The 15,865-nt window shown below is 54.7% G+C and overlaps 1 protein-coding gene across 1 annotated transcript in view; it reads right to left on the bottom strand.

The window, feature by feature from the left end:
- The window catches only part of PKP1 (plakophilin 1), a 44,542-nt gene that overhangs the window by 23,459 nt on the left and 5,218 nt on the right, over positions 1-15,865 (bottom strand). Inside the window, exon 2 of the mRNA XM_036909493.2 lies at positions 11,188-11,291. Within this exon, the coding sequence (XP_036765388.1) occupies positions 11,188-11,291 (104 nt within the window). The remainder of the gene's footprint in view (positions 1-11,187; positions 11,292-15,865) is intronic.

A 15,865-nucleotide genomic window follows, 5' to 3' on the forward strand; every position in this document is an offset into this window, starting at 1 on the left:
TTATTAAGCTTTGGGAACTTGATGCTAGGCCAACACCACAGAGCTAAGACAGGGCAGACCCCGAACTGGGTGGGACTCAGGTCTCTAACCTCCCTCCCGGTTTTGGTCCTTCAGCCACTCTGCCACCAGTCTGGTGACATGAAGGAAGGCTAGATGGGGAGAGCCTCTTTGGCTAGGGGTGCTCTGCAGGAGCCCCACCAGCATTTCTGGCCGGCTGCTGGCCCTGACTTCTAGAAAACCCCTCCCCAGGGATTGCAGACATTGGAGGTACCTGTCCCTCCTCTTTTGGACAATTGTGGGCTGTCCTTGGAAATCTTTAGGAAGAGTGTAGCTCTTGCCCAAAGACATGGGCTGGAAGACCGTCTGTCCCAAGGAATGCCTGTGGGCGTGGAGACCTACGGCCATGATAACTGGTCTGTCCTGGCCAGGACCAAAGAGGGAACATACGGAGAACTGGATGTGTGGTACTCTATCAACCACACCTTGCTCCCAACGCACCAGTAAATACATACAAACTGGGCAGAGAAAAAAGGGAGACGTGCAGATGGGCGACTAAGGCCAAGGCAAGAGTCCTGGGATTAGCTGAGTCTTGCTAAGCATCTTCAGGCCCAAGGAGCTGGGTCACCCTGCTCCAGCCTCGAGGGTGGTCAGGAGGGAGGAGAAGGGAGAGATGGGCCCCTGGCTGGCCCTGCACTCCCCAGCTCTCTCCAGATGTCCTCCCACAGCACACCAACTCGGCCCCCAGCACTGCGGAGCCTCCCAGAGCTGGTTAGGGCTGCAGGGCGATGAGGATGAGGCCTGGGATTTCCTGCGGACCCTGTTCAGGTTGGTGCGGGGAGCAGTCCCCTAGAGCTCAGCACCCAGTAGGCCCTAGATCAGTACAGAGAGCTGCAGATGCTCAGTCAGAAACATCACCTTTGCCCAAAACCATGACACTCCTGGAAGAAAACAGGGTAAGTTCGCTGACACGGGTCTTGGTGATGACTTTTTGAATCTGAAGTCAAAGCAAAAGAAACAAAAGCAAAAAAAATAAATAAAGAGCTGGGACAACATCAAACTAAAAAGTTTCTGCACAGCAAAGGGCACATCAACAGAAGGAAAAGGCAACCTACTGAATGGGAGAGAATACTTGCAAACGATGTATCTAATAAGGGGCTAATATCTAAAATATATAAAGAACTCGTAGAACTCAATAGAGAAAAGATAAACAATCTGATTAAAGATTGGGCAGAAGATCTGAACAGACATTTTTCCAAAGAAGACACACACATGGCCAGCAGGTACATGACAAGATGCTCCACATCACTAGTCACCGAGGAAATGCAAGTCAGAACCACACCTGTTCAAATGGCTATTTTCAAAAAGACAAGAAATAACTGTCTAGTGTAAACTGATCCAGCCACTGTGGAAAGCAGGATAGAGGTTCTTCCAAAATTAAAAATAGAAATACCATATCATCTAGCAAGTCCACATTTGAATAATTTATCTAAAGAAAATGAAAACACTAACTCAAAAAGGTATATGCACCCCTCTGTTCCCTGCAGTATTATTTATAGCAGCCAAGCTTTGGAAACAACCTAAGTGCCCACTGATGGGTGAATGGATAAAGAAGATGTGAGTGTGTGTGTGTGTGTATGTATATATTATTTGGCCATAAAAAGAAGGAAATCCTGCCATTTGTGACAACATGGATAGCCTTTGAGGGCATTATGCTAAGTGAAATAAGTCAGATAGAAAGACAAATACCGTATCTCTCTCTTATATGTAGAATCTAAACAAAACAAAACAAAACAAAACAACCAAAAATCCAAAAACCAAGCTCAGAGAGAGAACAGCTTGGTGGTCATCAGAGGCAAGGGATAGAACAGGGGAGTGGGGAGGAGAAGTGGGTGAAGGGGATCAAATGTTTAAAAAAAGAAAAGGCATGATCATCTTCAAATGCTCCATTAAGAAAAGTATTCAGCCAGGCACATGGCTGGTCACCTTGGTTGTGGGGGGGCCTCCACTTTGCACGCTTCTCCTTGGCCCTCAGCTTTACCACACCTGCTAGACCAGCTTTGGGAAGTTAGTCTGCATGATGAGTTTATGACCCCCGACTCTCCCGGAGGGTGGGCCCTGCACCATTGGTGACTGTGAGGTCACTTCAGAGCATTTTAGGTGCAGCAAAAATGGAAGCGCATGGCAAGCTCTTCCTTCCTCCACTTGGTTACCAGGAGGAGACCGTGCCCGTTGGTGCCCGTAGGGTCCTTTAACACGTGCCAACCTCCCTTTCTGAGCAGAAAGCAAAAACAAAAGTTTTATCTAGCTGGAATTAAAGAACGATTTGCTTTCATTCTATGTATTCTTATAGGTTCTAAGTCAGGGTCAGCCAGCATTTATGGCCCAGGATACTGTTTTTTCCCTTAGGGTAGTTGGGGGGTGGAATTGCGATATCCCAGAATCTCTTGCCTGGCTTTGTCCATTTATAGGAGCCACACAGCTACAGCTAGTGACATCAAGTTTCCTTTATATCACAAGTGCATCGAGATTTAAAAGTTAAGTCCATTAAAAATAAGTAAATATAGTAGCTGGTGTCGTGACTTCACAATACTTTTGACAATTATTGGAGAAGAACGCCAATGACCGTGGTACTCGCCAACAGTGGCAAGGGTACTGTGATGTAAGAGCGACAAGGATCCCTGGGCGAGGCGTCGGGGGAGCAGGGTCCCGGGCCCGGCCCCTTCTGTCTGTCTGTGCGCCTGGGGTAGTTGCCTCACTCTCTGGGCCTGTTTCCTCAGCTACAGGAGTGCCCCGTGAGGCTCTTCCAACTTTTGCGTTCTGTGATTCATCCCTGCTAATGTCACAAAGCACCTCCTTGCCTACATAGCTCAGGTGCTTCCAACAAACCCCAGGGGCCGTCCTCTGCCCCTTCCCGGCCACACCTGTGCGCCCTGACGGAGGTGGGAGGGGCGGGGAGGGGCCCAGGGTCCAAGCTGCTTCTCGCCCCAGCTGGGTCTCCACATCCCGCCTCCCCGCCAGCCTGCTGGGATTTTGTCATTCGGCTGAGTTCGCTCTCCCAGGGCCGGGAGGCCTCCGCAGAGACTTGCCCGGGCCCTGGAGGAGAAAGCGGAGCCCCACCCCAGCCCTGGGTGGGGAGGCTCTTCCACCCACCTGGGAAAAGCCGCACTTGCCTCGCTGAGCCTAGTGAGGGAGGGATCAAACCAGGAAAGAGGATCTACTCGGGGCTTTGTTTTGAGGGCCCTCCTTCCTGTCCCCCCCACCCCGCTTCCTGGCTTTGGAGCATGCAGCTGCCCTGGCAGGAGGGGGTCCTGATTCACCCCTCCCCTACGCCCTGCCTCAGTTCTGCCAAGCCTCCCTGTGAGGTGTGGACAAGCCCCTCTGCACTTTTCTGTAGCTTGAATTCCCTGCAAAAAAATTTCGGATAACAACACCCCATGCTTCACCTACTGGCCTCACACAGACTGAAGGATCAAGTTGGGAAAGGAAAACACGGGCACTTTGTGTAAATTCTAAATGTTACTCTAGCTCAAGCGCTGAGTGAACGGCAGGTACTGAAGCCCACCCGAGAGCAGGCTGAGGCCGCAGTGGCGGGGCAGCCCTCTGGCTGCCATTTGCCTGCTGAGCCAGGACCTGAGGGCCCTCTCCCCAGGCCTCCAAGTCCTTCTGGGAGCAGTGCTGCAGCTGGGGAAGAAGGCTTGAAGGTCAGGGGCCAACCCCATCCTTTGCAGACAGGAACGGAGGCCCGGAGAGCTGTCAGCCAGCCTGCGCTGCAAAGTTGAGCCTCTAGTGAGCCTCTCCCGCTGGCGTTTCATCGGCTGGTTGTTTTTCACTACAGTGTTAGGGCTTTAAAGGCTTGGATGAGGAGATTAGCTCTTGCCAGGACAAAAAAAAAAGCCTCAAACAAGATTCATGAATTTTCTTCTGGAGCAAAATATAGAAGCTTACAATTGGAAGATTCTTCCAATCTTCCCTCTGAAGTTTCAGAGGCTCTACCTTGACTGTGTGTGTGAGGGGGGAGGCGGGAGAACAGCGGCCAGTTCACACGGGAGCTTCCTTCTTGAGAGAATAAATGATTGCATTCTGCGTGGCCAGAGAATCATCCTCCTGGTAACATCTGTGAGGATGGAAGAAATGGAGCCCCAAGCCCACCTGGGATTAGTTTTCTCAGCTGAGCCTTAAACTCAGAGCTCCATGCAAACGGAGTGGAAGTGGTTGACGGTGACTTGCAGCGTGAGCTAAAGGCAGGTGGAAATCTGGCGCTGTTTCCTCTCCCGGGGAGTGTGCCACTCCTTCCCGTAACTGCGAGGGCCTGCTGCCGACTGTGAGGGCGGCCGAAGCCTATGCTGCCCACCAGCTCCCGCTTCACCCCGAGTCCCTCCGCAGTAACTCTCCTTGGACATTCCGACCAAATTGTCTGGCTTAAGAGGGGGCTTCCCACCTTCTCCTGGGTCTGGAGGTCCTCACCGGACCAGAGGAAGGGGAGGCTCAGTCAGCTCACAGGGGCAGCATGGGCTCTGTGGCCCCAGGAACTGCAGGAGGCCAGGGAGGCTGATGGGAGCTCTCCGGCAGCATGCAGCCAGTGGTGGTCCTTGGGGACAATGCCTGCTCTTTGTGAACAGTAGGAAAAGACGGCTCAGAACTGTCGGGGCTGCAGTCCCACCAAGCCCCAGGCCGGGGAGCTTTCCCCCCTCTGCTTCCAGCCTCTCTGCGAAGTGCAGCCCTCTTCTCCTTCATGCCCGGTCCCAAGCTCAGCTCCTCCAGAAGCCTGGCCTGGCACCCCCCACCTGGAGCCGGCCCTTGGGTACCACCTGCAGTTACTTGCAGGAACCAGGTCCCCTTCCCTTTGCAAGCCCACAGTGCTGCCACGGGGGCATTCCAGAGAATTCTCCTCCACACCCGACCAGGAAGGACACAGAATCTGAGCTGCAACAAGATGGTCTGAGTGACTGTCTTTCTTGCTATAGATGAACTTGGGGTCCAGCTGGGACAGGGGACCCAGCACAGTCACCTGGCAGTGACGGAGGCCCTGCATCAGGCCAGTGTGCCTTTGCTCTGCCTTATCAGGCCTCTAGAGAGCTCTCTCTGCTCACGCAGACCACCACCCAGAGGAGGGCCGTGGGCTTCTCTGGGAGGCTGAAATCAGCCACACAGGGAAGGTCAACACAAAGGCGGCTCGCCTGTCACCTTGGGCTCCCACAAGCCAGCAGAAAACCTCTTGCATGGAAAGCACAGCCCCTCCAGGGGACTGCAACTTATGAAGGATGGCCTGCCCCCAAGGGACACTCCAGACAGAGGTGCCTGCCTGGGCTTCTCCACAGCTGAAGAGAAGGGTGCGGCACCAGCCTCAGCAGCGTGTCTGTGAAGGTATGTGGCTCGCTAAGCTCCCGCTCCCTGCAGGGTGGGGCGCCCAGGGAGCCGGCCTGTGCGCTCTTGCTCCCGCCTCACTCTGCTTCGGGCACATTCTGTCCCTCAGCAAGTAGGACCATTGCCTCTTCTTGTTGGGTGAGAGCCTGGGGCCCCTGTGGGACCCTCCTGGCTCCTGGGGCTGGGCAGGAGTTAGTCATGAGCTGGCAGCAGGGGCACTGAGTTGGCAAACACATCAATCACTCCCTCTGGGAGCAGGAGACTGTATCCACTCTATCTTTTCCTCCCCTGGACTTTTCAAGAACAGACCGTGGTCCAGCAGGCACTGCCTAGAGACATCCTCTGGAGAGCAGCGTTCAGGGCCAGGAGACGGGAGCTGGGCGGAGCTGTAAGTCAGGGTAGTGACCAGGAGAAGCCACTGGCAGTGCCGGTACAGCTGAAGTAAATGAGGTCCTGCCGCCTCCCCATCCTGCTGCCGGGGTTAATTATGGGCTGCTTTCCTGGTGCCTGGAGAGGCTCAGTGGAAGCAGGGAGGAAGGCAGAAGCTGGTCCCCATCTGTAGGCTTGAAGTGGAGGCCGCAGTGGGAGGAGCTGCCCCCGCCCTTGCCCCGGGGAGCCCCCGTGCAGGCTTTGGCTACGGAGTCCCGCAACTACTCCCTGGGCTCTCAGGCCACATAGACCCTGAAAAGTTTGCACTGAATGAGTCCTTGGCTAGGATCTGGCCCGACTGCCTCGCCAACCCCTAGACGGCAAAGACCACCCCAGGTCCCTCGGCCTGTCGTAGCCCAGCTGAGACTAGGATCCAGGCCTCCCACTGCTGGTCTGATACGTCATATCCACAACCCTTACGGCCATTTGAAATAGGAATTTTCACCCATTTCAGAGATGGGCAAGCTGAGGCTCAGGCAGGTTAAGAACTTGCCTAGGGTCATGCAACTAGTTAAGGGGCAGAGTGAGATTTGGACCTGATGTTCCTGGCCAAAATCCAGGGCTTATTCGCCTGTACCAGGCCACTTTTGGGAAGAGACTGTTAACCGTGGACTGTAAGACAGCACTTCCTCTGCTCCGAGGGCAGGGGTATTTCACCCACATGGTTAACTGGAGGACCCTGTGCTTGGGATTCCTTTCCCCCACCCCCGGGGACGCTTCATGCAACCCCAGCCCTCTTGGCCATAAAACAGGACCACCCAGGTGGCTGCAGGTCTGGGCGGGCAGGATCAGTTCTCAGGGCGCACGTCCCCAGCACACTGTCCATGAGACCCTGTCGTGACAGGATCATCAAATACTGAAACAGCAGTTAGGCAGGTACAGCTGAGAAGGGGTTGGGAGAAAGATGTGCTGGTGAATTCTAGGTTAAAGTAGAGAAATGGGGTCAATAACCATGACCAAGTGGAACCTACCCTCAGGAGTGCTGGGCTGGGTCTACCTGAGCTTGGTCCCTGGCCCGGACCTCCCGGCCCATGCTGCCCACATGGCCTCTCTCTTCCAGGGCCAGCTCCCGGGCAGGAGGGTCTAGTCCGCACATAACCAGTGAACATCCCACTTGGTATGACCCCAAAAGAACAAATGATCAAGACATGGTTTTGATTTGTAAATAGGAAACCCTTTTACAGCTGGAGCTGATAAAAAAGGAGGCTGTTGTCCTAATTCAGAAACATTCCATGGGAATCAGAATTACCCACTTGTCCCATCGAGGACAAACTCAGGTGACAGAAGCCCATTCTCAGCTTTGGAATGGAAGGGCCGGGCCTCCCTGGCCTCCAGCCCTCATCCTGCTCTCGGCTGACCTGGAGGAAGGTGTCCGAGGGGTCCATCACCAGGCCCCTAGGGAGGGTCAGCGGCCTCCATACTTTCACCAGAGCGTCTGTCACTCTGGCACGTCCCTGGCCTGGGAGACGAGCGCTTAAGGGAGTCTTGTTTTCATCACAGGGACCAAGTCGGAAAGATTCCCTGACCCGGGTCGCCAGACTGAGCAAATACAAATATAGGATTCTCAGTAAAATTTGAATCTCAGATAAAAAAACAAATAACTTTTTAGTATAAATTTGTCCCAAACATTGTATTTTACATGGCACCCTACCTCGCCCCCCCATTCATGCTTCCAGCTGCGGGAATCCAGCTTGAGTCTAGGAAGGAAAACCAATGGCTGCCCTCCTGCCAGTCTTGAGCTAGGCTGACTCCTCAAGGAAAGCAAAGAATAGGCTTGGGGTGGGGGGACAAGGGAGGGGGGAAACTGAGGGATCTGAGCTCCTGGGTCTCTTGCAAGTCCCTGGAATATGGTTGTAGTGTTACAATATTGAGATTGACGAAAACCCAAAGTGGCCCTCAAAAAAGTGCCAATGTCTGGAGTAACAGAGTTGAAGCTCCATTGGGGTAGGGGCTAGGAGGCCAGGGTCCAGTCTGCTGTCTCATTGACCAGCTGGGTGACCCTTGATGCGGGGTTTATCCTCTTGGGCCTGGGTGTCCTCCACTGCAAGACACACACCTCACTGGGCCCTGCGGTGCCCTAAGTCTGCTTTGAGGACTGGAGCAGGATAGCGGGGTCTGTTCATCTGAGCGATCGGGCAGAGCAGCTAGAAACGGCTGCGCCCTACTCCCCACCCCACCCGCCCCTCCCTCTCCCTGAGGCCTGCGGGACCGTGGGGAGCCCACGTCATCAGGCAGGTCCTGTGTCTGAAGGAGCAGGCCGCTGGGGTGGGCGGCAGAGAGTGGGGCCTTGGCTGGGCCACCAACTTTCTTTGGACCAATCTTTTTCTTAAGTCTCTTGGTGCTTTTTGTATGTCAGACTAACTCTGTTTTAAATTTTATTTCATTATGTTCAATTTTCCTAATTTGTGATATAAGTGATCATAGATTACAAACAGTATAATGATATATATGTGCATCTATTTAAATTAGAAGGCTATTGCTGATATACAATATAAGGAAAAACCCTAAGGTAACATTTGCTGCTTTTCAAACATTTTTAGAACTTTCTTTTTGGAATTTCCTGCAGATCTTTTGTCTATTTAAGTAAAATATACACTTGATGGTGACAAATCTTTGTTACTTGAGGTTGACTTGCTGTTTGGAACTGAAGCCACATTTGAGGAGTGAGGCACTCAGAATGGTTAATTTTATTTCTGGTCTAAAACAGGTCATAATAGTGAAGAAATGAGACTGATTTTCTTATATGGCCCCTGCAATGACATGATGTCAACTGTACTTAAAATTTTTTGGGGGGGTCTGGAAACATTTTGAGCAATGGCAGAACCGGTGTAACACTCCAGCACCACGCTGACGCCTGCTGACCCCTGTGTGCACCCCAACCCCGCAGCTGGCTCTTGGAGAGCAAAGACCGCCTCCCCATGAGCATCTGTGGGGTGCCTTCCTCCCTGGCAGTTGCTCAATACAAGCTGGCGGACTGAGTGAGCGCAGCGTTCCTGCTAACGTCCTTCAGCACCTTCTGGAGGCTCCTGAAACCTGTTGATGCAGCTGTGCAGAGAGCCACACCCTGCTGCCTCCCTCCCTGCTCTTGGCCTCCATATTGGTTTCACCGGGAGGGGGGCAGTGGGCTGTCCCAGGCCAGTTGCACCTTCCCTGGGAAAATCCCACAGGCATGGGATTATCTCACACCAGCGGTCTGTTGCCTTTTTTCCTGCTCTTCTTCTCCCTGAATTCTGACCCGTTTGGTTTGGCCCAGGCCTCGGCTGATTATATGCCTGGCTCCAATATCAATTATTCCACTTCCTCCCTACGTCGCTTCCTCCCTCTGCCAAACCCTCGTGTGTGCTCAGCTCCTGGCTGTTCCCATACCCTGTCCTGACCTGAGAGGGGCCGGGACGTGCCTCGGCAGCTACCCTGACATGAGTCATGTCTGAAGTCCCGCCAGCAAAGGCGTGAGGAGGGTTGGGTTTTAGGGTTCGAGAAAAGGAAGGAATTTTCACTGGGTGTCAGAAAATAGGCACAGGGAGTGATGGGAGCATTAGGAGTGGATGAGATTGCTGACGACTGAATTAATGAACCAGAAGAAATGCTCAACATGGGCCATGTGGAGATTAGTTTTTAGGCAGACCTCCCAAGGAGTTCCTTCACAGCTCTTAGTTGCAAATTTCCACGTTTGCACCGTCCGTTTGTTAACACTTCACGGTTACCGCAACATGATCGCAGCCTGTGGGTGACGTGTGTACACAGGGATCACCCTGCCCATTTCACAGATGAGAAAATCAATCTCCAGAGAAGTTCAGAGGTTTCTCTAAAGCCATGGAGCCAGGGAGTGGCAGGACCAAGGCTAGAACCTAAGCTTTCTAAGCTCAGATTTCATAACATAATATATATGGAGACGTGTGACATCTGCATCACTGGTGTGGTCATTTGTTCTGACTGTCAGGGCAGCACGGAGACCTGCCTCCCGGGTCTCCCCTGATTTCCACTGAATCACTAAGTCATTTTCTCAGTTCTGTCTGGTTGTCACTCCTTGCGTCAAATCCCTTTTTCACATCTGTGCCTGATCTGCCAGTTCAGTCAACTGTACGTATGTTGCACAGAGGGTTTCAATTGACATCAAGGGAGGAAAATAAATTGGCAGCAAACTCAGTTAATTCTTCCTTTCGGTCCCCAACGGGTAGCATGCAAGAAAGACGTATCTTCCAAAATCAGCCCCAACAAGAACTCAAGCTGATAGGATAAGAACACCTGCCTCATGAACTCCCCACCTTCTCCCTTGCCCAGGACCCTAAAAATCAGGGTGACATCTGTGAGCGACGTGGTGCTGAAATCTGAAGACCCACAAAGATAGGGCCCCAGGTCCCCAGGGGCAGCAGCCTTTATCTCCCAGCTGCCCAGTGTCTTAAGGGTCCGACAGAAGAATTCCCAAGAACAAGACAGGCTAGTGTTAACATTAGCAAAACGGCATGGCAGTCATAGAATTTGGAGACTAGAAGGAAACTGGGGTGTCACCTAGCTCAGTACCCTTGATTTCAGAATAGAAGAAAACTCCTCTGCTGGGCCAGAGTACCTAGTACAGTGCTGGGTGCCGAGTGAGGGCTGAAGAGAGATTTGTTCGATGATGGATGGATTGCAGAGTGGACTGAAATCACATAGAAAGCTGGTGACAGGGCAGGACTGCAGGATCTAGAATAATCTCTATCCAGGGGTGTTAATTCAAAAATAATTTTAAGGATGATTATAATCAGGTTTTTTTCATGCACCTCATTTCATTTAATCTGGACAATAACCCCATGAGGTAGACCCTCTTATATCCATCTAGATGTGAGGAAACAGAGGTAGAAGTGTCCTGCCCGAGGTCCCGCGGTCAGTGAGTAGCAGAGCTGGAACTCAAGCCCAGGTTTGTCCATCCCACAAACTCAAGCGAACTTCTCCCCACAAGCATCCTCTTATTTGAGCGAGGGCAGTGGGGCTGCTTTCTTAGCCTTAGGGGACCTCTAGGCCCTCCTGCTTGGTCGTCAGCACCTGCTGAAGGGAGATGTCCCTTCAGGATTTTCCTAGAAACATCCGAGTTAATCCACAAATGAACCTCAAAAACTCAGACTTCTCTCAAGTCCACGATCAAATTAGGCATATTGGGAAATGGACTTTAAAAAAAAAAAAAAGGCTGTTTTTCTTTATGCCTTTAAAAAAAATTCTCACTTGAGATATTCAGAAATATCCCAACAGGCCAAACAGGAGACACTGGCCGGAGTCGGAGGGCCTCACCTCGCAGCGAAGCAGCCCCTGACCGCACCGCATCGCTCCTCCCAGCATCCAGGGTGGGGTCTCCCCACCACACACCCCGAAGCACCCCGCGAACATCCCAGGTCTTCTTGCGTGGAAGCAGCTCCTTACCGGGTATCCCCACGCGCCGTTCCCCGCCTGCAACTTGGCGTAGTAGCCGCTCCGGCTGCCGGTCCCATAGTTGTAGTTGTCGGCCAAGCCGTCGTACATGGAACCTGGAGGTCAAGGGCAGGGGTCAGGACAGGGCGGCATGCCCTTCACCCGCCCCTCCTCCCCGCGGCGCCACCTCTGCACCCGGCCGCACCCCGCAGAGGGGACCAGTCTGAGCTCCTGGAGGAGGAGCACGGGACCCAGGCGCCCGCCTGCCATCTCCCTCCCAACTCTCTGCGTCCTCCACAGCCAGGCCCGTGCGAAGGGCCCCGACAGACTGCCGCAGGGACAGTGCTCAGAGTCTCGGCTGACCCCTTCTTGGGGGCTTGGGGTCTCCCTGCCGCTTGGGGCCAGGTGACACCCACAGGCCAGGAGTTGGCTGGGAGAGCTTCGGAGCACCGCCGTTTCATTCCAGGGAAGCACGGGGCTGCATGCTACAAGGATAAGCTCCCCTTTCGGGGAAGACGGGCAGGATCTCAGCATTTCAGGTCCTGAGCCCGACTTGGGCCGCAGAGCAGCGGTGGCTGATCAGAGGCCAGCGCGGGGCAGGACTCTGCTCTCAAACCTCAGCCCGGCCCCCATAGTGACAGGTGACCTTCCTCCCCTTCCTCTCCTGATGCTCCGGCTGGTGAAGGGGGAGTGGCCATCAACCTCAAAGGCCCTGGTGAGGATTAATTAATGTTTTCCAAGTGCTTGGGGACCCACAAATGATAGGCTCCACAGGCGGACAGAGTGTCATTAGGGTTACTAGTGGCAACATGGCCTTATCACAGAAAGCAGAACTGGATTTTGGGCTCCTGTGGGGCTGTCCCCTCATCTCCCCTTCAGCAGATGTCAGGGGAGCCCTAGAGAATGGCCCCAATTCTACAAAAGCCAGCCTGTCCACTGTCCTGCTGTCCTTGAGACTGTGCCGCTCGCGGAGTAGGCCTTCCTTTTCGGCCATAGCCATGGAGTCTCACCCATCTTTCAAAGCCCAGCTCAAGACCTCACGCACTCTGGGAAGCCTTTTCTGACCGGCCCTACGGCCTGGGCAGCCAGAGCAGGGCCTGCCCTGCACTCTCACGAACTGACACGCCTGGGATGAAAGGGAAGTGGGCCAGCGAGGGCCTCCTGGAGGGGATGAGCGCTCCTTTCCTCTGCGATGGTCGGGCGCCAGCACTGAAACCCTGCCTCCCTGGGGGCGGTGGGGTGGGGGGCGCGTCCCGACAGTGACCTCACCTGCCTAGAGTAGCTTCTCCCCTAGGTGCCCGGCGCTCACCTCCAGCCTTTGGGGAGGGGCTGGCGTGCCTGAGCTGGGAGCGGAAGGCACAGCAGCGGGGCAGCTCCCCGCCCGGTGCCACCTCCTCTGTCCAAAGCCAGATGACCACCCCACAGCTCACAGGAGGGAGTACTGCCCTGATTTACCACCTCCACCCCCCTCACGGAGGACCCCCTGGCCCTCAGGGCTGTCGGCTGTGGCAGAAACAACCTGCTCTGGGAGCCTGGAGGTGTGGCGATCTGGTCAACTCACTTGCTCTCTCTGGGCCCCAGCTTCCTCTTCTGTAAAACGAAGGGGTTGGCCTACGTACCCCCCAAAGGCCCCCCACAGCTCTAGTGTTCCGTGGGTGTGCGGTCACGGTGGCACCCGTGGGATGGCGTTGAGAGAAGCCGACTGCTCTTCTCTGGAGACAGGGCTCAGCTTGTGAGAAGGGAGGGCGGACAGCAGGGGCTTGACCACCGCTTCCTTGGTGGCCTGCCTCACGGTCCTCCCAGAGGCGCCTGGCCTAGGCCTGACTCCCGCAGGGACCCACCCAGCCCCCGACTTACTCCAACTTCCCTCCTTTCTCCAGAAGCTGCCATTCTGGGAGGCCGCGTTTGTCAGGCAGAGTCTGCAGGCAGTCTTGGGGGCTCAGATGCCCAGAACCAGCTTCTGCCAGGGAGCGGCTGCCCTTAGAACCTTCGGCGTCTGACGGCCAGGCCTGTCCACCTCCCCTCCACCCAGCTCTCTTGTATCATCCCTTCCGGTGCTTGGCAGGCCTGAGTTCACTTGACTGTTGCCCCACGAGCAGAGATTTCTCACCCAAGGGCAGACATGGGTCAGCCAGCTGCTTTTGGATGGAAAATCTGGGATGGTGACAGACGAAGGGGTTCCATGGAGCCCCGGGGAGGGCTCCAGCTCAGGCACCCCCAGGAAGCTCTGTGGACGACAGGCTCTTGCGGGGCCTCTACCCCTTCTCAGTGGATATCTGACAGCAGTGACATCATTCACCCTCTGGTCATCAGATGGAGCACCTTCTCCCTTCACACCATGCACCTGCCCGCCTTCCTCTTACACACTCTTTTCTGAGTGACAAGTGGCAGTTATCTACCATGGAGGCGGGGGGTGAACAAGAGGACCTCTGGAATGCCCTGTCATCCCCAGAGCCAATCCTCATGACCCAGTTGTGGCTCTGGTGATGACAGGTGTGGGCTGGACACTCACTTCTAGCTGGCCCAAGGCCTTCAGGCACCCCCAGGCAGCTCCTGAAGGCATTCCCTGAGATCCATTTGCAGTTGGGGGTCAGGTCACCTGACTCCCATCTTAAGCTGCTTTGCTTTGCTTCCTTGTGAAAATGAGGCTGCCACCCCGCCAGGTAGCACTGCTTCCCTGGCAGAGGGCAGCTGCACTTGGGGCCAACCTCGTGAGCTAGGGGAGGAGTCCAGGGACATTACGCACCAGACTGTCCCACCTTGTGTTGTGCCGGATAACAAAATAGGTGCAGGTGGGAGGTGAGTTCTGTTTGTAAAAGTGCTGTTCCCACACGGAAGCGATCCCACCCCCACCCCCTGACCCTGGGGTGTCTGGCTAGTTAGTACTATTCTCTGAAAGTCAAGGTCAACAGCAAGAACATGGGGCTTCTCAATGAGGGTGATGGTGTTAGCTCTGACAGCTTCTACTTCTCTGCCTGGTCCCCTGAATTCTCTAGAAGGCACGTCTTTCCTGATTCATTCCACCTGGGCCCATCTGCCCGAGCCGGCTGCCTTCTCAGCACGGGGCCGGGGTAAGGGGTGGTCTGTTCTCCCCTCGTGCTCATGCCAGTCTCCGCCCTCTTCAGGTGCTCCCTGAAGCTAGAATCGTGTCTCTTCTTTCTCCCGGGTCTTGGGCACAGGGCACGGCCCCAGCTGGGCCTCCCTGCACTGAGCTGGCCCTTTTTTTGACCTGTTCTCTCCTGCCCAATCATCATGGTGAAGGGGCTTTGGTGCCTAGTGCCTAGAGGTTCAATGTTGCCTAATTGTAGCATGGGAGTGGGGTCCATGGACTCTACTCAACCAGGGCCTCCTCCCACCCACAGAGTGGTGGGCTGGGAAAACTGGGAGGAGAGTGGATCTGACCGCAGCTCGAGAACACCCAAGGCCACCTCCTTGAGAAGGGCCCCTGCTCAGGGATGGTGAGGGGAGGTGATCCCAGCACCTAGCTTGCCCCACAGAACCAGTCCTACCCCCAAGACTGAGCATCCGCATTCACGTTGTTCTCTCTGGAAAAGCACACATGCCTTGAGCAAAACATAGCTGCTTCTCAGTGAAACTGCCTGTTGGCCCAACTTGTACATTGTCCCCAGGAGGTAGCTGACCTCCCAGAGAACCCCAAGGTCAAGAGCAGGTGTGGCAGAGTACACTGCGCCCTCTCATGCACCAGCGGGCCCACCGCTCTGTCCGGGCAGCTTGTCTCACTTTGGGTTGGTGTTCCAGGATGGAAAGGCGACTCGGAAACCCTGCCTTTCTGCTGAGCAGCGTCCCCGGGTGCTGTTCGCCCTTGGGGCCTTAGACAGTCACCTGATTCTCTCTTGCATCACGGGGTCAACCCAAGCTTTGCAAATGGAGGCAGCTTCTTTGTTAGGATACGTGGAGTTCCTTCTCCAGTGGGGACAGGCAAGCCTCGCAGGGTGACTCACCCCATTCAGCATCCAAGCTTTCCCATCGGCCACACCCACCTGACACAGTCTCTTCTTCTCAGCCAAACCCTTTCCCTGTGTTCAAGCCCTTACACAAAACCCAGCTTCTCCTGGAGGCAACCCCACCCAGTTTGGGGACACTCCAAGTGGTGCAGCGTAGACCATGTCAGCAGTCTGTGAAATGCTCTACTTACTCTGCACTGGCCGCTCTGCTCCTTGGCTTCTGTGCATCGTGTGTGTGCGAGCACACACACCTATGTGCCTTCTCCCAGAAAGCAGGGCCTGAATCTCCCCAGCCGGTCTGGGAGCCCCCTGAAGCGAGGGATCTCCTGCTTCCGCTAGATCCGCACCCTGCCCCCGACCTCAGGACCAGGCTCTACTTGGAGAAGGCTCTCAGGACATCAGCCTGCCTGACCAACAGGTGGCCCCAGGGTAGAGGTCATCTGAAGCCCCTCTCCTCCCCTCCACCCTGCCCTACGTCCCTTTCCCTTGTTTGCAGGAGGACCTGTCTCGGGCTGAGCTGCTCTAGATGTTCACGTATTGTTGAATCCCCCATAAGGCCTGTGTGTCTTCTAGCTTCTAAGTAAAGCCCATCTGTCCCTCAGCACAAGAAGCTTGAGAAAGGAAGCCCATTGTCTTTCCACCTTGACGACGCCCCGGAAGGCTAGATCCACAACAGGGGAATTTGAATGAGATACTAGTATGAACTGCTAGAAGACACTTCTGAG

Source organism: Manis pentadactyla, chromosome 9, assembly GCF_030020395.1.
Source record: "Manis pentadactyla isolate mManPen7 chromosome 9, mManPen7.hap1, whole genome shotgun sequence".
NCBI classification, from domain to species: Eukaryota; Metazoa; Chordata; class Mammalia; order Pholidota; family Manidae; genus Manis; species Manis pentadactyla.